The 23,573-nt window shown below is 51.8% G+C and overlaps 1 protein-coding gene across 2 annotated transcripts; it reads left to right on the top strand.

Moving 5' to 3' along the window:
- The first annotated feature begins 1,803 nt into the window (after nt 1-1,803).
- On the top strand, nt 1,804-23,373 carry Ppp1r12c (protein phosphatase 1 regulatory subunit 12C). Of its 2 annotated transcripts, none has more exons than XM_075942052.1 (22): nt 1,804-2,230; nt 5,968-6,098; nt 6,179-6,297; nt 15,187-15,346; nt 18,138-18,282; nt 18,362-18,436; nt 19,359-19,432; nt 19,507-19,634; nt 19,748-19,821; nt 20,068-20,220; nt 20,303-20,370; nt 20,833-20,964; nt 21,138-21,228; nt 21,330-21,413; nt 21,486-21,546; nt 21,699-21,784; nt 21,874-21,914; nt 21,994-22,096; nt 22,186-22,290; nt 22,458-22,508; nt 22,591-22,641; nt 22,720-23,373. In XM_075942052.1, exons 1-22 carry the CDS (start codon nt 1,898-1,900, stop codon nt 22,804-22,806), a joined length of 2,352 nt encoding a protein of 783 aa, XP_075798167.1. In that variant the 5' UTR covers nt 1,804-1,897; the 3' UTR covers nt 22,807-23,373. The 2 variants fall into 2 exon arrangements, with proteins under 2 accessions (XP_075798167.1, XP_075798176.1); XM_075942061.1 differs by having other exon boundaries at nt 21,702-21,784.
- The last annotated feature ends 200 nt before the right edge of the window (nt 23,374-23,573 follow it).

Genomic DNA, 23,573 nt, shown 5'->3' on the forward strand with positions numbered 1-23,573 from the left:
CATGGGATTATACTTTTGGATTTATGGTCATTATTCCCCTTAGGAAACCGTTTGTTTTCTCTCTACAAATTTGACAACTTTCTGTCCAACTTTGGTGGGTCTGTGTTTGGTCTATTTTTCTGTCTCAAGGTGTTTCTATCCTCCAGTTGGATTTTGGGGGAAGATACTTGAAGTATTAAGGTGTTCCTATCTGTTGGGTCTATTATAAAACTCCCAAACCTAGTGGAAATCAGATTTTGTACTATAAATCCCAGCATGCCAGGACAGCATGATACAATGTGAATAACATCACCTAGAGTCCTCTGCAGCCCCAGGCGGGCTAAGGAAAAGTGTGCGGTCATTTTGGGCTCCGCTCTTTGGGACCCTTCTTCCTGGTGTGCTCAAGGGATTACGACTAGAGACCGCAGGCTTTTCTTGATCTGGAGACGGACTTTTCTGGGTACCTTGGGTTCTCGGGCACTTTTGGAAGTCGGGGGGCTGAACCCTTTAGGAGGCGTGGTCCTGAGACTACATTTCCAGCTTACTTTATGTTATCTGATTCCCTTGAACTTTGCACGGGAACTTTATTCCAGAGTGTTAAAAGTGGGTACTCAGGAGCAGGGCGGTGGTGGCGCACGTCTTTAATCTCCGCATTCGGGAGGCAGAGGCAGGCGGATCTTTGTGAGTTCGAGGCCAGCCTGGTCTACAAGAGCTAGTTCCAGGACAGGCTTCAAAGCTCCAGAGAAACCCTCGGAAAAAAAAAAAAGTGGGTACTCAGATTAGTTTGGCGGCTACTGTCTTTAATCTGGTTTGAGAAGTCAATTTCCTGATGCTTTAGGGAGCCCATTCATTCATCCTAAAATATTGTTTATTGCCTACTCTCAGGCTCGGTTCTAGTCATGATGACCAAAGGGTTTGCTCAGACAAATGCTTTTCCTCATTGAGTGTATCCCCCATCAACAGCAGATTCAAAACCAAAACAAGCCCGGGCGTGGTGGCACCCCTTGAATACCAGCGCTTGAGAGGCAGAAGGAGGAGAATTTCTGTGAGTCTGAGGCCAGTCTGGTCCACATAGCGAGTTTTAGGCCACGCGAGGCCCGGTCTCAAAAATAAAACCCCAAACATCTGTAATCCCAGCAAGTAGGAGATGGAGGTAGGAAGATCAGCAGTTTAAGGGCATTCTTAGTTAACATAATGAGTTCGAGGGTCAACCTGTCTCACAACAAAACACAAAAAGTATGGGAATTTTATTTCTGTCTCTTTCAGGTTCCGTTATACGCCATCATTTCCCAAGCACCTTCGTTTAACCACTTTACAAACCACACTACATTTCCCAGAATCCCCTCCGCCCCCTGGGCATTCTGTGCAGCTTCTATACCCAGATTCCCATCATTCCCTGAGGGCATGCCCTCCTTTAAGCAATTTTAGTTTTTCGGTTTTTCGAGACAGGGTTTCTGTGTAACCCTGGTCGTTCTGGGAGTCGCTCTGTAGACCAGACTGACTTCGAACTCAGAAATTCGTCTGCTTCTTCCTCTTAAGTACTGGGATTAAAGGCATGCCTTTTAGCGGTTTTCATTCGACCCCTTCTAGCTTCAGATTCCCAGATATTCCTCAGGATTTAGCGAGTCTAGTGAAAACTTCAGTTTATAGAATCCATTCCCCAGCACTCCCCGAGGCCCGCCTGCGTCCTCGATCGCTAACCTAGCCGCGCTAGTTACGCAAATCTCCTCAATCAGGACTCCATTTCCCAGAGGGCTATGGGTCAGCGTCGTGACGTCAACGTTCCGTCCGGGGGCCGGTCGAGCCTCTGGGCGGTGCTTGTCGTGCGGCGGTTCCCGGCGGCCCCCGGGGCGGGCGGGTGGCTGCTGTTCGTCGCCCGGCGCTCGCTCGCTCGGTGGGCGGGCGGGCGGCCGGCGCGATGTCGGGCGAGGACTGCCCGGCGGCGGGCCCGGGGGCGGCGGCGGCTGCGGCGGCAGCCCGCGAGCGGCGGCAGGAGCAGCTGCGGCAGTGGGGAGCGCGGGCGGGGGCTGAGCCGAGCCCCTCGGAGCGTCGTGCCCGCACGGTCCGCTTCGAGCGCGCCGCCGAGTTTCTGGCGGCCTGTGCGGGCGGCGATCTGGACGAGGCTCGCCTGATGCTGCGCGCAGCCGACCCTGGCCCCGGCTCCGGCGCTGCGTCCGACCCCTCCGTCTCGCCATCTGCACGCGCGGTGCTTGACTCCACCAACGCCGACGGCATCAGCGCCCTGCACCAGGTCAGCGCCCGCGCCCCGGGTCTGCGCCACCAGGGCATCCTCCCTTCCCGGCCCTGAGCCACCTCCCCTACCGACTCTGCCACCTCTGAGTGCCCCGCCTGCTCCGTGGCCGCCTCTTCTCTGTCATCTGTGCTGTCACCTTTCTCCGTACATCTTTTGCAGATTGCTTACTTCCGTGCCTACGCTGGCCGTGTTTCTCCTTTCCAGGCTGTGCTGCAGTTTTCCAGGTCTGAGGTTTCGTCCTCCTGCAGTCTGACTTGACCCTCCTCTTACGCTAGGCCCAGGTTCTTCAGTGTCACCTCTTTGAGGGTCCACCTTGTGTCATACCTGTGACCTGTACTGTCCGTAGTGGCCTTAGGATGGTCTTAATATACCCTTTGTTCCCTTGAAAAGATCCTTCCTCTGTTGGGTCATCCCATGCTATCTTTGTCTTTTCTCCTATCCTCTGCTCCCATGTCCTCTTAATTCAGTTCTCGGTTCATCCCCTTTTGGGGATCTTGCCACCTCTTAGGTTTCTCCTTGACTTCTCTTTCTCTATCCACATTATTTGCCTTTCTGGAAACTTCTAAGTATTCGATCTTCCAAGCTGTGGGCTATTTCTCTCATCTCTTGTTTGGTTTTGTTGTTGTTTTTCCTGAGACAAAGTCTTGCTATGTAGCTCAGGTCAGCCTCAGACACAGGTCCTGTGTCTCTGCCCCCTCATTTGTGGGATTACAGGCATGGCCACTCCACCTATCATCTGGGCAGTATCCTTCTTTAAAAACTATACCCTCTTGTTGGGCAGTGGTGGTGCACATCTTTAATCCCAGCCCTCAGGAGCCAGAGGCAGACAGATCTCCTTGAATTCCAGACCAGCCTGGCCTATAAGAACTAGTTCCAGGACAGGCTCCAAAGCTACAGAGAAACATTGTCTCAAAAAACCAAAATAACCAAACAAAACAAACTATGCCCTCTCTCCTATATTTCTACCCTGTCAACTTCTAGAACCTACCCAACCACCAAAACCCTGGGCATCTCAGACACTGTGATTCTTATTTCCAGTGATCTGTGCCCGAGAGTGAGGACCATCTTGTGTTGCCTGGATTCGGTATTCTTTTTATCTTCCCATCTTCCAAAGTTGGGATCACCAGAGACAAGATTAGTCAGCCCAGAGCCTCCATCCCAGTTTTTCTTCCTTCTGGTCACAGTGTTGGGTCAGTGTCAGTCTTCTTTTATGGCAGCCTCCATCTCCCAAGTTGACCTCTTGCCAGGATCCCCGTGGTTCAGTTCCTGGTGGAAGCGGGATCCTAGGAGGGAAGCCTGGCTGTTCATGGAGGTGGGGAACAAAGGGAGGCTATTTGACAGGTGGAGGACAGGCCGTCAGAATCTGTCTGTCCTGGGCTGGGATGCCACTTAGGTGGTAGAGAGCTTGCCTAGAAGGCAGGAAGCCTCCGGTTCATCCCCATTACCACAGAAATCAGGTGCCTGGGAAGCGGAGGCAGGAAGGTTGGAAATCAATGTCAACTTCAGCTACACAGTGAGTTTGAGGCCATCTTGGGACACATGAGACACAGTCACAAAACCAATAGGCAGTCAGTACTGACCTAATGTCAGTTGTCGTTGTCCCTTGTATTTTGAATGTCTTTTCTCTGTGTCCCTTAGTTTTCTTATCTGTGGAATGGGACCAGTGGTCACCCTGAAGGACTCTATGGTGAGAGGTGTCATGTGGAAAACTTCCTTTTTGGGGCCTGCATGAGCTGCAGGTATACACTGGGAATTTGCTTCCAGGGCTGTCTGAGCATTTTCTACATACAGCAGGGTACTGTTTCCCCAAGACCCCTCTCAGGGTGTCAGCATCTTTGACCAGTCCAGCAGATCTGCTCAGACTGATCACCAAAGTCCCTGGCCCTCTTGAGTGGTCCCTTCCAACTATATCCCTTTCCTCTGGATCTGCCGGAGGCCCCTAGAGCACCCTCTCCACAGGAACCTGTAACCTCAGGAGTGGCCTATCAGCCTTCCAGGTGGGACTCTCCTCCCACCCTGTAGAGACCTTGGTGAACTGACTCCTCAGAGCTTTGCAGGAGGCTTGGGAGCCTGGGAGATCAGATTCAATTAGATCAGTTTGCTTACAGGGCCAGAACACAGAAAGCTGGGGTTTGGAGTACTGCGAGCGTAGTTCACCTCCTAGTACTGCCCTGGTTTCCACAGGGAAAGCTCCCGGAGCTAGTTTTGGTCCCAGGAAAACAGGGACATCTGGCCATCCTCTCTGGTGATTTCTAGTCGTTCCAGATTGCTACTCCTTGGGCTTTTTAGTGTTTCCAGTCCTAAACCCTCTCTGGGGCATCAGCCTCAAGCTGTAGTGTTTCCTAAGCCCCAAACCAACCTCTACCTTAAGGCAGGGACATTCCTTTCTCTTCCCCCTATCCAATAATTGCCTTGTCCAATAATGGCTATGAGTTGGGTCTGGAGTAGGTATGGCTGGGAGTTAAGAGTCCTAGGTTTGAACAGGGGAGATATGGGGAGCCCAAACACCTGGGTCTGGGGGGGGGGGGCAAGCCCGGATTCCCTAGGTCTAAGGAAGGAGGATTGGCTAGAGTTCTCCATCTGAGGGAGGGGGAGGTGGGTCTGGATTCTTGGTCCCTAGTGCCCTGCCTCAGGCATCTTTCACATGGATGCCCGCACCCGGCCAGGTCCTTGAAAGGGAAAGGCCCATCTGCCTCCTTGCCCCCCCTCCCATCACCATGACAACAGGGTAGAAATAAACTGAGCCCAGAGTGAAGCCCAGAGTTCATCCCGTTCCCAGGGCACGTGTGCCCCCCCTCTTGCAGCCTAAATTTCCATGACTTCATGCTCTTGGCCCTCGTAGCTTCCTTCCCAGATGGTTGAGCTTGAAGAAGGGGGTTAATTTTTGTGAGGACCCAGGAGTCCGGACTGAACCCCCCCCCCAGACTCAGTGGTTCCAGTGTCCAGCCAGGGTCATCAGGGATTAAGACCAGTTCTCCTATGGCACCCGGTGCTGTGCTGGCTAGGGTGAGGCCTTCCTCTCCCCGAGCTTTCAGTTTTAAGGGTGAGGAGGCGGGGTTGTAGTGTAATGTGGGGTGTTTGGAAAAGATGTTCTGAGGAAACCTGTGCATGGTAGGCCCTCAGTGACCCCGCACTTGGTCTGCTTGGACTCCTGGCCACAGGGAACATAACCTAGGCATCCCTTTTGAGAATGTGCCCCAGGCCCTCTACTCTGTTTCTGAGATGTGCTGCATGTGTGTCTCTTTGGGGTGATTTTTTTTTTCTGTGTTGTGGGTGGAACACAGTGCTAGGTGAGTGTTTGCCACTACCTAGCCTGGGTATGGACTTTATTAAGCTTCGTGGTCCTGGGTTTCCCCAGAAGAGGATTCCTGGGGTGTGTCTGCCCAAGATGCCCTGTCCCTGGGATGGCTGGACTCTGGGACTCCCTGCTTTATAGAATATGTTCTGCAGTCACATGCAGGGATGGCAGCTCCACCTCTTCCATGTCCACTTTTCAGTCTGCCTTTTGGAGCCTGCTCCTCGTCTCCGTGAGCTCTACATGTGCAGGTGACCCAAGCATGGGTAACAAAAGGTACCATCTTGAGCAGCTGGTGGCTGGAGGACCCCTGGAACCCGTGCCGAAGGCCATCAGCATTGCTTTCCATACCTCTCCCTGGCCCTGGTGCCTTTGTAGGAATGTTTCCTTGTTGGGCCTCTGGTGAGAGGAGAGCTGATGGGCCTGTCCCCATCCTCAGGCCTGCATAGATGAGAACCTGGAGGTGGTACGCTTCCTGGTGGAGCAGGGTGCTACTGTGAACCAGGCAGACAACGAGGGCTGGACGCCTCTGCATGTGGCTGCCTCCTGTGGGTACTTGGACATTGCCAGGTGAGGCGAGGGTTGAAGGGCAGGGCTTGGGTTAGAAGTTAGGTCCAGGTCTGGCAGCTCTGACCTTCCCCTGCCCTTAGGTACCTTCTGAGCCATGGGGCCAACATCGCCGCTGTTAACAGTGATGGAGACCTGCCTTTGGACCTGGCTGAGTCGGATGCCATGGAGGGGCTACTGAAGGCAGAGATCGCCCGCCGAGGTGGGCCTATGGGATTGAGAGCTTTGAAATCTGGGAGTCTGGGCTTAAAGGCCAGTCCATTTCCTTGGACTCTGGCTATCTTTGTGCCTCAGTTTCCTCCCCCATGAAGTGGGAGTGGTACCTATCCCCAGGGTTGCCAAGGCTCTAGTGAGATGCTGTAAGGCACAGAATAAGAACCATAACTGCTGTGAGTGTGTCTGTCACTCCAGCCCCGAGGAGCTGAGGGATGGAGCTACTGTGAGCAGGGGCCTGTCCAGGAGTAAGGAGCATCTTGAATCTTTATGTCTGGCCCTATTCATTTTCCTGGGTAGGGTATGTGTGTGTGTGTTCCTAATAGCAAGTTCAGGGCTTGAGATCCCTCTCTGCCTTCCTGAGAAGCTAGTGTCCAGGCACATGCCTGTAATCCTAGCCTTGGGAGATGGAGGCAGGAGGGTCATGTTCCACCACATAGTAAGTTCAAGACCAACCTGGGCTGCATGAGACCCCATCAACACACAAACAGATAGTATCCAGAGCCAACTGGGATATAGCTGGATGGCTCTCAGCTCTCTTGTGCAGGGCCTGGAGGGAAAGGGATCAGGAAGTAGGCTGGGCTGGGGCTGCCATGCAGCTTAGCAGGCTCTCCAGGAACATAAGACACCAGTGTACCCTGAAATCAGTTCCAAACTGGGGAGTGTCCAGCTAAGAGATAAGAGGGAACAGAGGACAAACAGATCATGTTTCCCCTGTCCTTGCATGTTACCACCCAGGATGGAGAGACAGTAGGTTTACCATGTTGGCACATTGAATTTCAGGTGACTGTGAGTCACGTGGGGATGCTTGGTAGCGAGTGGACACCAAGAGATGAAGGTTAGTCAGGAGCCTCCCTGGGTCACAGTAGGGCAGGGGTAACAGCGGCTGAGATGAGCTCCCTTTCCCTTTCCCTGAGTTTATTTTGGTAAAACTTCAAACTCAGAAAAGTTGCCTCAGTGCTATGGCAACCACCATAGATGCTTTCCTGGGCTTCATCTCAGAATTTGCTAAATTATCTCTGGGTGTTTTGTCTGCGTTCCATGTGTGTTCTGCATGTCTGTGTGTCTGCAGAGGCTGGGAGATGTCTGTGGTTACAGATGCCCTGGGTGCTGGGTATTGAACCTGGGTCTTCTGGAAGAGCATCCAGTGCTGAGGCAGCTCTTAAGCCCTGTTTATATCTCTGGGATGGGGTCTTGCTATGTGGTACTCACTACATGAATTTGGAGCAGTCCTGCCCCAGCCTCCTGAGTACTTGGATTACATGTGTGTGTTAGCACTGCATCTGCTGCTTTTAAAACCTTTTTATGAGTGTCAGTGCTCACGCTCTGTGGGGTTAGAGGACAACTTATGGAAGGCTTCTCCTTCCACCGTGGGGTCCTAGGGATGGAACTTTACCTGCTGAGCTACCCTGCCAGCCCTCTGGCCTACCTGTGGTTTTTATACTAAAGCTGCCGCTGGAGCTGTAATCAACATGCCCAGTAGTTTACCCATTCACAGTGCAGTTCGTGGTTGTGCTGTGGTCCACAGAGTTGTAGAGCTGATGCCACATTGATTTCAAAGTATTTAAAAAGTCACCTTCAAAAGAAATCTGTAGCTCTTAGCTCCCTTCCACACCCTTGGCAGCCTCTAAGGCCTTCTGTCGGAGGGATCTGTCTGTTATGGACATTTCATAAGGATGGAATTGCAGTTTAAACAGATGCCCTTTACTGTGTTGTCCTGCCCTCCTCCCTTCCCTCTACAAGGCATCAATACCTTTCTTGTTTTTCCCTGTCTAGCCTGCCCTCCTCCCTTCCATTACTCAGTCACTTGGAGACTATGTTGCTGATGCTGTAAACTCTGCCCAGATAATGGGGGAAGCACCTCCCTCAGCAGGCCTTGCTGCTTTACTCTCCCCAACAGTGAGGTGGGGCAGCCCCTGGCTCTTACTTCTCTCCCTTTCCATGCCACAAGGTCGCCTGTTGCTGTGGCCTGATCTTCTCCCACTTGGGCACTTCCCTTCCCTCTTCCTGTGCTGGTACATCCCTCAGTTTTCAAATGAGCAGTTTTCTTGACTAAAAGATTCCCCTCTTCCAGGCCTGAATTGTGAGTTCAAGGCCTGCCTGAACTACTGTGTGAGTTGAAAGTCAATTTGGGCAATTTAGTGAGACTCTGTTAAAAGTAAAACAAACAAAAACAGGAACTGGAGAGAGCTCAGCCAGCGAGTGCTTTCTGCTTTGTACCAGTTTCCGGGTCACTACAGCTCCAGTGTCTGGGGGTCTCATACCTCTTCTGGTACTGGAACACATATGTGCATGCCCCTGCACAGATACACATGCACACACAATTAAAAGTAATAAAAATATATAGGGAGAGGACTGGAAGCTTCTCACTGGTAGAGCATTTACTGAGCGTGGGCTAGAGCCCAGGTTCAATCCCCAGCACCACATCACAACAAAACAAGCATTCCAAGATATGATCCACAGTACTTACTATTTTATTAATTAGTTAGTTGGGCTTAGGCTGCTGTGAAACTTACTGTAGTACAGTGTGGTCTTGAGTTTGGGCTCCTGCCTCAGCCTCTTGAGTGCTGGGATGCAGTAGTGTGCCTCTCTGTCTGGTTCTCTTCTTTATATTTTGTGTTGTTGGGCAATGAGAATGCTACCTGCAGGCACATTTACAGTGGGATAGGGCTTGGGTGTGGCTTAGTAGTTCAGTCTGTGGCACTTGGTCTTAGTATGTGAATTCCCTCCTCAGTACCAGGGAGGGTAGGAAGTCCTTCAGTGGCAGGATAAGCAAAATGTGGTCTTTGCAGAGAAAAGAACGCAATTCATCCTTAATAGGAAGGAAACTGACACATCCAACCATGTGGATGAAGCTTAAAGACCTCCATGAAGTAAGCCAGGCACTCAGAGACAAGTGCGGAGTTTCCATTTGTGTGAGATACCAAGAGTAATCAAAGTAATAGAGCTCCCAAATTCATACAAACAGGCCATTAAATGTAGTTCCCAGGTGCTAATAACCCTGGGAGTAGAGCTGGGTGTGGTGGTTTAATCCTACCACATCCCTTTAACCCCAGCACTGAGAGAGGCAGACGCAGGTGAATCTCTGAGTTTGAGGCCTACCTGGCCTACAGAGTGAGTTTCAGGACAACCAAGGCTACACAAGAGATTCTGACTCAACAAACTAAACAAATAAACGAGGGGGGTGGGGTGCAGAGCTGGCTGGATGCTCAGAGGGAAAAGGTGCCTGCTGGTGGACCAGGGAACTAACCCCTCAAATTGTCTTGCAATTCTCACTCACATACACAAATAAATGAATGTAATAAAAATGGGGGAAGATAGAGTTTCTGTTTAATGTGTGCAGAACCTCAGTTCTTCGTATGCCTGTTTATACATGAATGCATGCACACCTGTGTTTGGAGACCACAGGTCAATCTGGAATGTTTGTTGGGAGTCGTCTACCTTGAATTTTGAGAGAGGGTCTTTCACTAGCTTCAATGATTGGGCTAGTTTGACTGGCCAGTGAACCCAGGGGTCCTGTGCTACCTCCCTAGTGCTAGGATTACAGGTGCACTGCCATGCCTGGCATTCTACAAGGATGCTGGGGATTGAACTTGGGATCTCATGCTTGTGTGGTGAGCACTTTACCAACTGAGCTGCCTGTCCAAGCCCTAGAGTTTTAGTTTTGAAGATGGATCCCTAATGCCACAGCCACTTTGGCCTCATAGTCTGATCTGTTCTCTCTCACCCAGGTGCTTAGCTAGGCTCCTAGCATTGCAGGCTGGTGCCTACCTGGAGCACAGTGGCCCCACCCTCCTCAGTGGCTGAGCCACAGTTCTCGGTGACACTGGCACATGATCTCATGTCAGCCCCAGGTCCCATCACTGTGCAGGAGAACTTGTCACCCTGTGACTAGGCTTTAAGCAGAGTCACACTGAAGCCATGTGGGCGAGGAAAGTCAGGATGTGGTTACCGAAGGAGGAAGAATGGGTGCTGCCAGGTCCTAGCAGTGCTGTTGTGGTCCAGGCTGCAGGGTCAGGCCCCTGGCAAAGACTCTAAAGCACAGTGTCTGTGGAGGAGGAGCACCCTTGGGGGACAGGGTAGGAAGGAGACTTAGGAAGTGCCATCTGCCCTGGAACCCGACATCCAGGAAGGACAGATGAGGCCTGCAGCTCGCAGAGACAGGCCCAGGGGACTGTGATAGTGACTGGCGCAGGAGAGTAGCAGAGGAGAGCTGTCCCTGGAGGGAGTGCTCGGCAGGAGCTGACGCTGCAGACCGAGCTCCTGCCCTGGCCCTTATACTCCTAGGTGGTGAGCGTACAGGAATGCAGTACAGTGTTTATTGTGGGCGAGACCGAAAGATCGGTGCCCCACCAGACAGTGGATGATGCCCCAATGTATAACCATGTGGTCCCAGCAGGGGTCGGCTGACTTTTCCTTGAAGGGCTGCACAGTACATATTTCAGGCCTTACAGGGTATGTGGTCTCTGTTATAATGACTTTACCAGCTGCTATGGAGGGAAACGAGCCAGGGACAGGATGAAAAAAAGCAGATGTGGCTGGATGCCATTTAAGCTTTATTTTCAGGCTGGTGAAGTTGCTCAGTGGGTGAAGGCTCTCACCACCAAGCCTGACCCCTAGGATCAGTCCCTGGGATCCACTAGGTGGAAAGAGAGAATCAACTTCTGCAAGCTGTCCCCTGCCTTCCACAAGTGTACTTGAGGGTACATACACATTCATGTAATAAAACAAGTGTAATAGTTTTTTTTACAGTAAATTCAGTATCACACACACACACACACACACACACACACACACACACACACACTGTTTTCTAGGACTGGGAATATGCTCAGTAGAGCAGCTTGCTGCACATAAGGTCCTGAGTTCGGTTCCCCAGCAACCACATACCCAAGCCCACCACCGCCTGTAATGCTAGCAGGTAGGGGGGAAGGCAGGTAGAGAGGATCCCTGGGGTAGCAGGCCAGTCAGTCTAGCTGAATCAGTGAGTGACCCACTCTCAAGACATAAGGGGGAGGGGCCAGAGATGTGGCTCAGCGATAAGAGCGCTTGCTGGTCTTCCAGAGGACTCAGGCTCAACTCTAGCACCCACATGGCACCTGTAACTCCACTTCCAGAGGAGTCTGACGCCCTCTTCTGATCTTTTTGGGTACCAGGTACACATGTGTACAGACAACACAGGCAATACACCCAATACACATAAAATAAAAACGCAGTTAGCCAGCCAACCTCAAAACTGATTAACGCAAGCAGGTCTTGGCTGTGTGGAAAACACAGGCTACCCTTGAACATGCACAAGAATACTGACGGTGGCTGAGGAAAAGCAGGGAACTCCGCCCTTCCCCTTCCCTGCCACAGTAGGATGGAACAGCGGGCGACTCCCTTTAAGGAAGCAGGCAGGAGGCTGGAGGAAAAGGGCGGTCCTGGCCTTGCCTGCCCTGTTCTCTGTGACTGCTGTAGATGGACTTTAGCCACACATTCTTGAACTCTACCACCGTTAGGCAGGTTGGCCAGGAGATGCAAAGAAAGGGCTAGGACTTGGCTCCCACCAGGTAGCACCAAGCTGCAGCTGGTGTCGGATAGAGTTGGCCTTGGCTTGGGATGAGAAAGAACATCCTGAACCAACTTTGAGGACTGTTTATTGGATCTCATTTAAAGCTTTATGGTGGAAGTGTATAATATATATGTTGAGGGGAGCAGTTGGTTGCCTTGGCTATGAGGGAGTGTAGTGAGACTAGAAAGGAGCCCACTGTGTGTAGAGGGCTTGACTTGGGCCTTACATTTCTAGGCAGGCATTCTCCCAGTGGACTAAGCCCTGCTCCCTGGTGTTTTCAGACAGGATCTCTGTTAGTTCCAGCTGGCCTTGAACTGGTGAGTCTCTGCCTTCCACCTCCCTGTGTAGGCTGTGAGCCTAGCCTTTAATGGCTGAACCAGTTCTCCAGTCCCGTTGTGTTGGTATTTAAAGCCAGTAACGCCCAATGGAAGTCCTGGGTGAGCCACAGATGTAGTTTGAGACTTCTAAGGCTGAGGATGTGGCTTAGTTGGTTGTGTGCTTATCTGTTAACCATGATCCTCAACACCACGCAAACTAGATGTGGCCATGCAAACTGCAATTCCAGCACGTGGGAGGTGGAGACAGGAAGACCAGAGGTTCATTCATCATCTGCTGTTTAGTGAGTTTGAGACCCCCCCACTCTGGGATATGTAAGTCTCTCTCTCTCTCTCTCTCTCTCTCTCTCTCTCTCTCTCTCTCTCTCCTCTCTCTCTCTCTCTCTTTCCACACACACACACACACACACACACACACACACTCTGGGATATGTAAGTCTCTCTCTCTCTCTTTCTCTCTTTCTCTCTCTCTCTTTGCACACACACACACACACACACTGGGATATGTAAGTCTCTCTGTCTCTCACACACACACTCTGGGATATGTAAGTCTCTCTCTCCACACACACACACACACACACACACACACACTCTGGGATATGTAAGTCTCTCTGTCTCTCTCTCTTTCACATACACACTGGGATATGTAAATCTCTCTCTCTCTCTCTTTCTCTCTCTCTCTCTCTCTCTCACATACACACTGGGATATGTAAATCTGTCTCTCTCTCTCTCTCTCTCTCTCTCTCTCTCTCTCTCACACACACACACACACACACACACACACAGGGATATCTAAGTCTCTCTGTCTCTCTCTCCACACACACACTGGGATATGTAAGTCTCTCTGTCTCTCTCTCCACACACACACTGGGATATGTAAATCTGTCTCTCACACACATAGAGATACACAAGTGCGTGCACCAAAACAAGAAACAAACCCAGTATTCAAATTAGGCGCAGTCAAAACAGTAAGGGGAACTGGGGAGATGGCTCAGTAAAGACGTTAGATGCACCCAAGTTTCCATCTCTAGAACCTTTGTAAAAAGCCGTTGGCACTGGGGCACATCTGTACTCCCAGGTCCTAGAGCGAGGCAGGCCCAGTGGCCTAGAGTACACAGCACAGCAGCAGAATCGAGAGGCCCTCCCTCAGCAAGGTGGGAGGGAAGAACTGACTCCTGAGAGTTGTCCTCTCGCCACGCTGCCATGCCTTGTGTGCTCAAAATAAAGTTGTAAAACAACTGTTCACGGGTGCCCTTACATTTTCCTGTATTTTGAAATTCCAAATATACTTTACATTCACAGCCCATCTCAGTTTCGAGTGCCTGGTGGGTCCACATTGGCTGCCAGCTATTGTACAACAGCTCAACTCTGAGGAACTTTGGGAAGTGAAAAAGTTTCACAATCATAAAAACATAGGCACTAATAACCTTCCCAGGAGAAAACAGAGCATTCTTCAGCAGAGACCATTTTGCTGTGATCTCTGTGAGTTCATAGTACTCAAAGGAATGAAGATTGCAGTGAGGGATGGTGTTTTTGGGTAGGGGTTCAGCCTCAGCTAGGCTGCCTGGCTTTATGTTTTGATGTTTATGTTTTGATGATAGGGTCTAATGCTGCAGCCCAGGCTGACCTTGAACTTGAAGCAATCCTGCCTCAGCCTCTTGAGTGCTGAGAATATAGGTGTGGTGTGTAACTTTGTGTGTGTGTGTGTGTGTGTGTGTGTTTTAGAGACAGGGTTTCTCTGAATAACAGCTCTGACTGTCCTGAAACTCACTCTGTAGACCAGGCTGGCCTCAAACTCACAGAGATCCGCCTGCCTCTGCCTCTGAGTGCTGGGATTAAAGGTGTGTGCCACCACTGCCCATCAGCAGCTGCCGTGTTTTTAATTGTTATTGTTTTCAAAGACAGAATCTGACTCTCTAGTCCAAGTTGGCTTGAAATTTACTATGTATTGCTTAGGGTCTTATCTGGGGTCATCTTTGTGGATTCCTGGGAATTTCTCTAGAACCAGGTTTCTTGATAGCCCCATAGTAGCAGTTGCATGGCTAGGGCAGACTGAGGGGCCACTGGCAGTGGCACCAACATTTATCCCTACTGCTTGTACTGGCTTTTTGGGAGCTCTCTGGATGGATACCTTGCTCAGCTTAGATAGGGAGAGCCTTAGACCTTCCCCAAAGCAATGTGCCTTACCCTCTCTGAGGAGTGGATGGGGGTAAGAGGGGTAAGTGGAGGGAGGGAGTGAGAACTTGGATTGGTATAATGAAAAAAAGATAGTTTGTTTTCTTCTTCTTCTTTTTTTTTTTTGAGACAGGGTTTCTCTGTAGCTTTGGAGCCTGTTCTGGAACTAGCTCTTGTAGACCAGACTGGCCTTCGAATTTACAGAGATCTGCCTGCCTCATCCTCCTGAATGCTGGGATTAAAGGCGTGCGCCACCACTGCCTGGCTGGTTTTTTTTTTTTTAAAAAAAAACAAACAAAACAAATAAAATTATAAAAAAACTTAATTATGTAGCTCAGATTGATGGTGATCATTGTGCTCAGACTGAAACTGGAAGCAGAGGCATGAGCCACCACACATAACTATACAGTGAAGTTTTGTTTGGTTTAATTACACTTGGAAAGGAAAAGACGCCAGTAGTGACAGTGTGTGAAGCTGCTGGGTTATAGATTATAGCAGGAGGCAGAGGACAACTTAGATGGAGTAAGGTGCGGGGTTTGCTCAGGAAATGAGGTTTTCTCTTAAAAAAAAAAAGAGATACTGATCCACATGGGTCAAGACCTGTGGTTTCCATTCCTGGCCTGTTGTGTCTTAAAACCCCTCAGTGGTACCCAGGTCTGCGGATAGCACAGTTGGAAAACACAGGGTTGGTCCAAGCCTCCGGAGTCCAAGCAGGGAACTGGTGAGTCACGTGAGACTGTGACTAGCTAAGACTGCAGCCGGGGTTTCCTAGAGTGCCCTGTGTGAGTCCACCTGTCACCTCTCATTCTCCCAGGTGTGGATGTCGAGGCAGCCAAGCGGGCTGAGGAAGAATTGCTGCTTCATGACACAAGGTGCTGGCTGAATGGGGGTGCCATGCCAGAGGCCCGGCACCCCCGGACCGGGGCCTCTGCCCTGCATGTGGCAGCTGCCAAGGGCTATATCGAGGTGATGAGGTGAGTGAAGCCAGAGTGATTGTTTTGTGTCTTGAAGCTTTTGGGGCTTCTAGTTTGTATACCTAACACCAAGAGTATTTCCCTCTCCCTAGCTGTGCTCAAGAGGTTTAAAGATGATACTTGTTTATCTCTGTGTGTTTGTATGCACACATGCATATAGGCAAAACATTCATACACATAAAAATAAAAATCAGTCTTTAAAAAACATTAAGCTAGTCATGGTGGTATATGTCTTTAATTTCTGTGTTTTGGAGGTCAAGGCAGGATTGCTGTGCGTTCTAGGCTAGCCTTGGCTACCTAGCAAGAACTGTGTGTATGTGTGTATGCTTGATACGGTCTTGTACATGTGTAATCACAACACCTGAGAAGCAAAGGCAGGAGTATTACTGGAATTTCAGGCTAGATTTGTCTACATCCTGCTGTGCATATGAGGCTAGTGCTGTGTATTGCGATCCTGTTGTAAAAACCAAAACCCCAAATGTAATTAAGATGAACCTCCCTGTCTTTCTGCTTTCCATACTGGTAAAGTTGTCGGCAGGTTTATCAGGCAGGATTTAAGACCTACCACCCCCAGACTTACAGGCTGTCTGTGTAGTTCTGCTCCTGAGGAGGGGCTTCAGCCTCTGTATTGTCAGTATGAGTCCCAAGTCTGAGGCTGAGCTCTGAGCCCACCCCTCTTGGGGACAGGATGCCCTAAGCATCTAAGAGCAGAAGCTGCACTCTGCTCCAGCCATGCCGCCCACTTCATGTGGTCTGTTGTGACTTGCCTCACCTGCCATTGCCTCTACATCCCAAGTCAGCGGGAAGCAGAGGCAACGGGAGCAAATGTCTTGTTCCTTGTCAGGAGAACATTCCACAAGTTTTTGCATCACTTAATGCCTGTGTTCTACTTACCCAATTCTCATTATTGACAATTGCTAGCTACAAGGAAGACTGGGTTTGTTTTCACACAGTTGTATGTCTGGCTAATGGTTGTATGGTGTGTATGCATGCATGTATTTAGGCACTTGTATGTGTAGAAGCCCGCGGTTGACATGTAATATCTTCTCTAGTTTCTCTCCACCTAACATTTTGAGGCAGGGTCTCTGGCTGATTCCTGAGCCTACCTTTTTGGCAGGTTTAGCTAGCTGTCTCCCTCTGAGGTTTTCCTGTCTCTGCCATATCCATTCAGTCTTTATTTTTTATTTTTTTAATTGTTTGTTTTTCTCTCATTATACATCCCTACTACAGTTTCCCCTCCCTCCACTCTGTCCAGTTCACCTTTACCTCCTCCTTTCCCCCAGATCTACTGTTTCCCTTCATAAAAGAGCAGGCATCTCGGGCTATCGGCCAAACACAGCGTAACAAGTTACAGTAAGACCAGATTATGCGCAAACCCTTATATCAAGGTTGGATGAGGCAACCCAGTAGGAGGAAAAGGGTCCCAAGAATAGGCACAAGAATCAGAGACACCCCCTCTCCCACCATTAGGAGTCCCACAAGAACACCAAGCTTAACAACCTTAACATATATACAGAGGACTTAGTGCAGGCTCCTACAGGACCCCTGATTGTTACTTCGGTCTCTGTGAGCCCCTGTGAGCCCTGTTGATTCTGTGGGGTTCCCTGAGCTGTGGGTCTCTGCATCTGCTCCCATCAGCTGCTGGAGGAAGCCTCTCTGGTAAAGATTGGGCTAGGCTCAGATCTATGAGTATAGCAGAATAGCATTAGGAATCATTTCATTGACTTTTTGTTTATTTATTTTTTCCAGTTGTATTTGGTTCTACCCTAGGTCTCTGGCTATCCAGCCTCTGGTTCCTGACCATCAAGGCTCCCTCTTGTGGCATGGGCCTCAAGTTGGACCAGTCTTTGATTGACCACGCCCACAAGTTCTGTGTCACCATTACCCCAGCATATCTTGCAGGCAGGACAAATTGTAGGTCAAAAGTTTTATGGCTGGGTTGATGTCCCAGTCCCACTACTAGAAGACCAGCATGCGGGAGTATAGCAAGAAGCCCAACATGCCCTGGGACAAGAGGACGGGGAATCTTGGGTAATGTGAGGAAGGCGGGACTCCTAGAGCTCTGCAGTCTGTCAAGCGTCTCTGCCTCCCTCTGCTTGAGGCCTTCCTCATTGACACAGAATCTCACTACGTTTTTTTCAAAAGAGGCTTTGTCCCGTGCTGAGTTCATAGAGCTCCCAGGTTGTAGCTTTCTGGAAAGTCATTGGCTAAGCCAGGCTTGCCCTGCTCCAGCATTCTGATGTTTTGGATCTTATCATTGTGTAGTAGGGCTGCCTACCATAGAGGTATAGCAGCCTCTCCAGCCCCCGCCCACTGACGCTACTGTTCTTTCTGTCTGTAAGTTAGGACTCCAGTGATGATGTTTACGATTGTGGAGAGGGTGTGCACATGTGTGTCTTTGTGTGGTGCTTGTCACTGTTGAGAGCCAGTATTCTGAAACAGTGTGGCTCCAGAACTACAGTCCCTTGGGGGGGTCACATTCTCTTCATGGGCTTGGGTCAGTGGGGGAGTCTTGTACCTACCTTGTCACCTCTCACCACTGCCCTAAGTCCTCTAACTGGGGGACTGGAAGAGTGGGATCCCTGTGGTGCAAGGAACCTTTTGCAGGTTTGATTTGTAGCTGCTGGTCCAAGGGAGGGCTCGGTTGTACAGGGGAGCTTGGGGCAGGGCTGGTTGCCAGCAAATCGTGTGATGTTTGAATATTGATCAGTAATACTTTAGCCACAGAACAGAATTTGAAATCAGCCATTGGCTTAGCTTGACACTTGACCCCAGCCTCCCTGGCTCTTAGGCTGCTACTCCAAGCTGGCTACGACACCGAGCTCCGGGATGGAGATGGCTGGACACCTTTGCATGCAGCAGCCCACTGGGGTGTGGAGGACGCCTGCCGTCTTCTGGCTGAGCATGGTGGGGGCATGGATTCGCTGACCCATGCGGTGAGGGCCATGTCAGATGGTGGGGCAGGGCAGGGGAGAAAGCTGGACATCATCATCATCTACCTCCTTCCCGACTCAGGGGCAGCGTCCCTGTGACCTGGCTGATGAAGAAGTGATGAACCTTTTGGAGGAGCTGGCCCAGAAACAGGAGGACGTGAGTCTCCACTCTAGTTTGCCTCTTTACTTGGCATCTCTAGGGAGGGAACAGTAACTGGGAGGACTGGCACCCTCAGTCCTGGGACCTGCTGTTCCCACCTGGTAGCCCAGCTCTGCTGGAGGGCTATGAACAGGGGCACCTCCATATCTGGAGGAGGTGAGGCTGTGTCCAGTTCCCTGTCTGCTCATTAGGGAGACAGCCTGTGTGTGACACAGGTTGAACTCCCCCCACCCGCAACACTGTTTCTAGTTAGCACTTTTGCTAGGAAAATGGAGAGTGAAGGGATCCGTGGATATGGGCCCCAAGCAGATGGCATGGGCTAGAAGTGCTTTATCTAGTAAGGTGGCCCAAGCATTGTGGGAGCCAGCCAGGAAGAACCATTGGGAACATTCTCCAGAGCTGTGCCCCGTGGCATACTGAGATGCAAGGAGGGCATGGGCAAGTGGCATTCCTGGTGGAGTGCTGCTATGACAAGTCGTGGGGTTATGACAGCGGCCTCTTTAGTCTTGGACAGTGGCCATTGTCATCAGGCTGAGAGCTGCCTGTGATAACCATAAAGAGCCACCTGCCCTGGCCTGCGCTGCCGAGAGTTGACTAGCATCTTAGATGTGCCGAAGGGTCGGGAGGAGGTCTGAGCAAGTTGCTGGCTCCTGGGAAGTAGAAGAATCCCTCTGGGAGTAAGATTGGAGGCCCGTGACAGCTGGATGAGACCAAACTTAAGAGAGCTTGAACAGGCCCCGGATCCAATGTGCTGTCAGGATACTGAGTCCCCCATGTTTGCAGGACCCTGCATAAAGTGTGGCTAGCCCAGTTATGCGTGATGGCCCTCAAGGTGGAGAGGTGGCACAGGATGGCTAGAAGATACGAGAGGGATTGTGCTCTCTGCCTTCCCCCCAGTTACCCCCTTCCCTCCTTGTAGCTTCGGAACCAAAAGAAAGCCTCTCAGAGCCAAGGTCAAGAACCACAGGTGCCCTCGAACAGCAAGCACAGAAGGTAAGAAATGCCTGGGCTTGAGTGGGTTGGACTCGCCACTAGACTTGGACATGGACACCCTGTCTTTCCCCTAGGAGCTCTGTATGTCGTTTGAGCAGCCGTGAGAAAATCTCCCTGCAGGATCTGTCAAAGGAGCGCCGGCCTGGTGGGGCAGGGGGCCCCCTTATTCGGGATGAGGATGAGCGAGAAGAAGCCCCAGCTGGTAGGGATACCAGACCCCTGGGTCTAAGGAAGGAGTATGGGCCTGGACTTCTAAGGCCCCAAGTAGAGGTGACTGGCATCTTGTGTGACAGTCCCTTTCTGTTCTGCACATAGATCATCCAGCCGTGGAACCAAGAGCCCTCAATGGAGTGTCTTCCCCTGTGTCCTCCAGCCCCAAGAGCCCTGTGGTGAGTCTGACCACCTGAGCTGATGTGAGCTTTGGGGCAGTGGGTGGAATACGGTAAACACTTCCACCTCCACTCAGGAAGGTGGCCTTTTGACTTGGCTCCTAGGTCCTTCTGGACAAAGAGCTATTTTTTTGGTGGCACCTGCTCTGGCTGTGACTTATGGTGGTTCTCCTGGAGCTATACTCTTGGGCTCTGAGGAACTGGGTCAAACCTTTGCTCAGTAATGAAGACCTTTTCCTCTCCCAGATGCCAGAAGAGGCTCCCTTCTCTAGGCGCTTTGGTCTCCAGAAGACAGGGAGCTCTGGTGCTCTGGGTCCCTCAGAAAGGAGGGGTACAGAGGGAGTTCTTGGTCTGCAGCGTTCAGCTTCCTCCTCCCTCCTTGAAAAGGCCTCCTCTCAGGTAGGTGTTGTGAAGTGTGTGGGATCCAGGCTCCTGCCTTGGGGCAGAGAGTACCTCCTTTGTTTCTCTCCTGTGCCCACAGGCCAGGGAGCCCCGTCTTGCCAGAATAACCCCTACCCCTGCCCAGAAAGTGCCAGAGCCCTCTACCCTGTAAGTACCAGGGGCTGGGGCAGGGGGACAGGTCTGTTGCTATCCTGGAATTTGAGATCCTGAGAAAGTCCTTAGGGTGCATCAAATAAATGCTTACTGTAAAACTCCTAGGCCACTGTGCTCCGACTGCCTCAGGGCCTTTGTTCTTCCTGTTGAGTCCTTAGAGCTGGCTTGGGATTTTCCTTCTTCATGTCGGCTTGTATGCCCCTTTTCTCCCAGGCCCAGTGGGACTGCTGTGCTAACATGGACTCAGTACATGTACCTCTCTTATTCTCTTTCTTTTCTCCAAGCACCTTCTCTCCCCATGCTCCACACTTGCCTTTTTGGCTGCTGTTTGTTTTATATGTTTTGCTCAGAAATGACTCATCAGCAGCCATGGCTGGTTTACTCTCTGTGGTTCCTCCCATGCCTGGCACAGAATGCAGGCCTGAGGACTATTTGCTGATGAATGAATCCTTACAGGTGTGAGGCTGCCATGCCTCCTTCTTTGGATCACTCCGCTCCACCCTCCAGGAGGGAGCCTGGATCCCCAGTGAAGCCAAATGTCCTCACAGCCTCTGCAGCGCCCCTAACTGACTCCAGGGATCGTCGGAGGTAAAGAGACCAGAGGAAGGCTGCGCTGAGACAGCAGTGTTGTGTGTGCGCTCCCCTGGGGTCCTGTTTGGCCAGTTGAAATGTTCTCTGCCAGAATGTGCACCCTTCTAAGATGCATTTCAGAGTGACAGCACTCAAGGGGCAGGCTCTTGAGTTCAGGTTTCTCCACATAGGTCCTACCAGATGCCTGTGCGTGATGAAGAATCCGAGTCTCAGCGGAAGGCTCGCTCCCGCCTTATGCGACAGTCTCGGAGGTCCACACAGGTGGGGGTCTGTTCTCAGGGTCTGAGGGAGGAGGCTGCGGACCTGAACTTGAGTCCTGTCCAAGTCTAGGCCCTTTTTCCAGACCATGTTCTTTCTGCTAGGGTGTGACCTTGACAGACTTGAAGGAAGCAGAGAAGGTTGCAGGGAAGGCCCCTGAGCCAGATCAGCCTGTCCCGTCCAGCCTGGTGAGCAGGGTCAGATGAAGTGGGGCTGATGGAACCCATCTCCCTGTTTCTGACTGTGCTCCTCCCTGGCAGGACCCTTCTCGGAGACCTCGGGTCCCTGGCGTGGAGAATGCTGAGGGCCCTGCCCAGAGAGGTGAGGTCTGCTATCTGGGAAATTGGTCCCCAGGGAGCCATCCTATCTCTCCCATGAAGTCTTTTTGTTAACTGGGGGCTAAGTCAGGTTTCCTGCACAGTAGACAAGGGCCCTTGTAGTGGTGTCTGGGCTGATTACCGCTGATTCCCTAGCAGAGGCGCCCGACGGGCAGGGCCAGGGACCACAGGCGGCCAGGGAGCACCGAAAGGTTGGCCATGAGCGAAGGGGGCCAGCAGAGGTGAGGATGCTGTGTGGAGGGTGGGCAGGCAGGAGGGAGGGCAGGCCTGGACATTGGATGGAGACTGAACTCTCAGGGCTCTTCTGCAGGGGGAAGAGGCGGGGCCAGCAGAGAGGAGCCTGGAGTGTAGGTAGGTTGGCTCATGCATGCGGGCTGGAGCCGGGCTCTCAGGCAGGGCCTGGTTCCTAAGACCTGTAGTTTCTGTCCAGCACTGTGGATGGCGGCTCCACTGCCCGCAGGCAGCGTTCGCAGAGAGACCTCAATCCAGAATCCAAGCAGGAACATGAAGAGCCTGATGGAAGCTTCCGGAAGGTGCACCATCCCACCTCATGCCCTACCTGCTTCTGCTGATGGCCCACACCTGGCCCTTCTAAGCCTGCCTGCTTGCTCTGTGTTCCCAGCTGTACATGGAGCTTCGAAGGGAGAATGAACGGCTTCGTGAGGCCCTGACAGAGACCACCCTGAAGTTGGCGCAGCTCAAGGTGGAGCTGGAGCGGGCCACGCAGGTACAGATGCTGAGACCTAAGAACCAACTGTGTTGGGGACAGCGAGAGACAGAGCTCCAGTTGCAAGGGACCTGGCCCTGGCTGGTTGGAGGGTTACTTCCCCGGGGACGGGGCTCTGACTGGACTAGGGGTGCGAGGTGACACCCAGTCTTTTTTGTCCTCACCAGAGGCAAGAACGTTTTGCTGAGAGACCTGCGCTCCTGGAGCTGGAGAGATTCGTGAGTTTAGGCTGCTGGGGTGGGCCCGCTGTGTCTTGGCCTTGCGCCGCCCCCTGCTTCTGAACAGCCCCATTCCTTGCAGGAGCGCAGGGCCTTGGAGCGCAAGGCAGCTGAGCTGGAGGAGGAGCTGAAGGTGACTGGGGCTTGTGATGGGCAGTGGCCAGAGCCAACCTGCCTAGCACTACCCGGCTGACTCCGCTCTGTACTCTAGGCCCTGTCCGACCTCCGGGCTGACAACCAGCGGCTCAAGGATGAGAATGCAGCACTGATCCGCGTCATTAGCAAACTCTCCAAGTGACTCCGGAGGAGTTCCCGCACCATATTTATACAGCTGCTTTTGACACGCGCACCCCTTCCCCCGAGTGAACATGAGTGACAGGGCTCCGGGGGAAGTTGCTGAGAAGCCATAATTCCTCTCGGGACCTCAGAACCGGGAGGAAAGCACAGAGTCCCCAAGAATCAAGTGGGGGCCCTCTGAGGCCAGGATGGGGGTGGGAGGCTGAGCCAGGTAGGGAGATGTTGCTGAGAGTAGGCAGGCACCAGAAATGGGACCAAGAAAGAAGCAAGGACCAAGAAACACAGGATCAGTATCCAGGAGCAGAGTGGCTGCCCCGGGGTCCCACCGCACGTGTGATGCTACCCAGCACCTCTCCCCCTCCCCTGCAGGGATCCAGGAATGTGCCAAGAGTCCCACTGGCCTCTGCCAGGTGGGCCTGTATATAGGGTCCATGTGCAATAGGGAGGGATGTCTTCTATTTTTGCTGCCTCCTTCCCATCCGTTGTCTGGGGAGGGGGAGAAGGTATTTTTGAGACAAAGCACAGGCACCACAAATAAAGTCGTGACATTGCCACTCAGTGACTTGTCTACCGCTGGGTGTGGGGCACTGTTTCTAGCTTGTATGCTCCGGCTGTCTGACTTAAACCGCTCGTCCATTTGGATGGGGTCCAGTGGGTGACTGGGAGCTTGCTCACAGGTGTGGGGAGGGCACCTTGCTAAAGTGAGCTGCTGGAGATAGGGTGAGAAGGGTCAGAAGAAGTCTGTGGCTCTCTGATAGCGCTCACATT

This window comes from Microtus pennsylvanicus, chromosome 1 (genome assembly GCF_037038515.1).
Source record: "Microtus pennsylvanicus isolate mMicPen1 chromosome 1, mMicPen1.hap1, whole genome shotgun sequence".
NCBI lineage: Eukaryota > Metazoa > Chordata > Mammalia > Rodentia > Cricetidae > Microtus > Microtus pennsylvanicus.

Bases quoted from the DNA above. Each gene is read 5' to 3' on its own strand.
- Ppp1r12c (XM_075942052.1), top strand. From the start codon at position 1,898: ATGTCGGGCGAGGACTGCCCGGCGGCGGGCCCGGGGGCGGCGGCGGCT. The intron at 19,433-19,506 runs GTAAGAAATGCC...TCTTTCCCCTAG, and splicing joins TCGAACAGCAAGCACAGAAG to GAGCTCTGTATGTCGTTTGA. The intron at 21,414-21,485 runs GTGAGCAGGGTC...CCTCCCTGGCAG, and splicing joins AGCCTGTCCCGTCCAGCCTG to GACCCTTCTCGGAGACCTCG.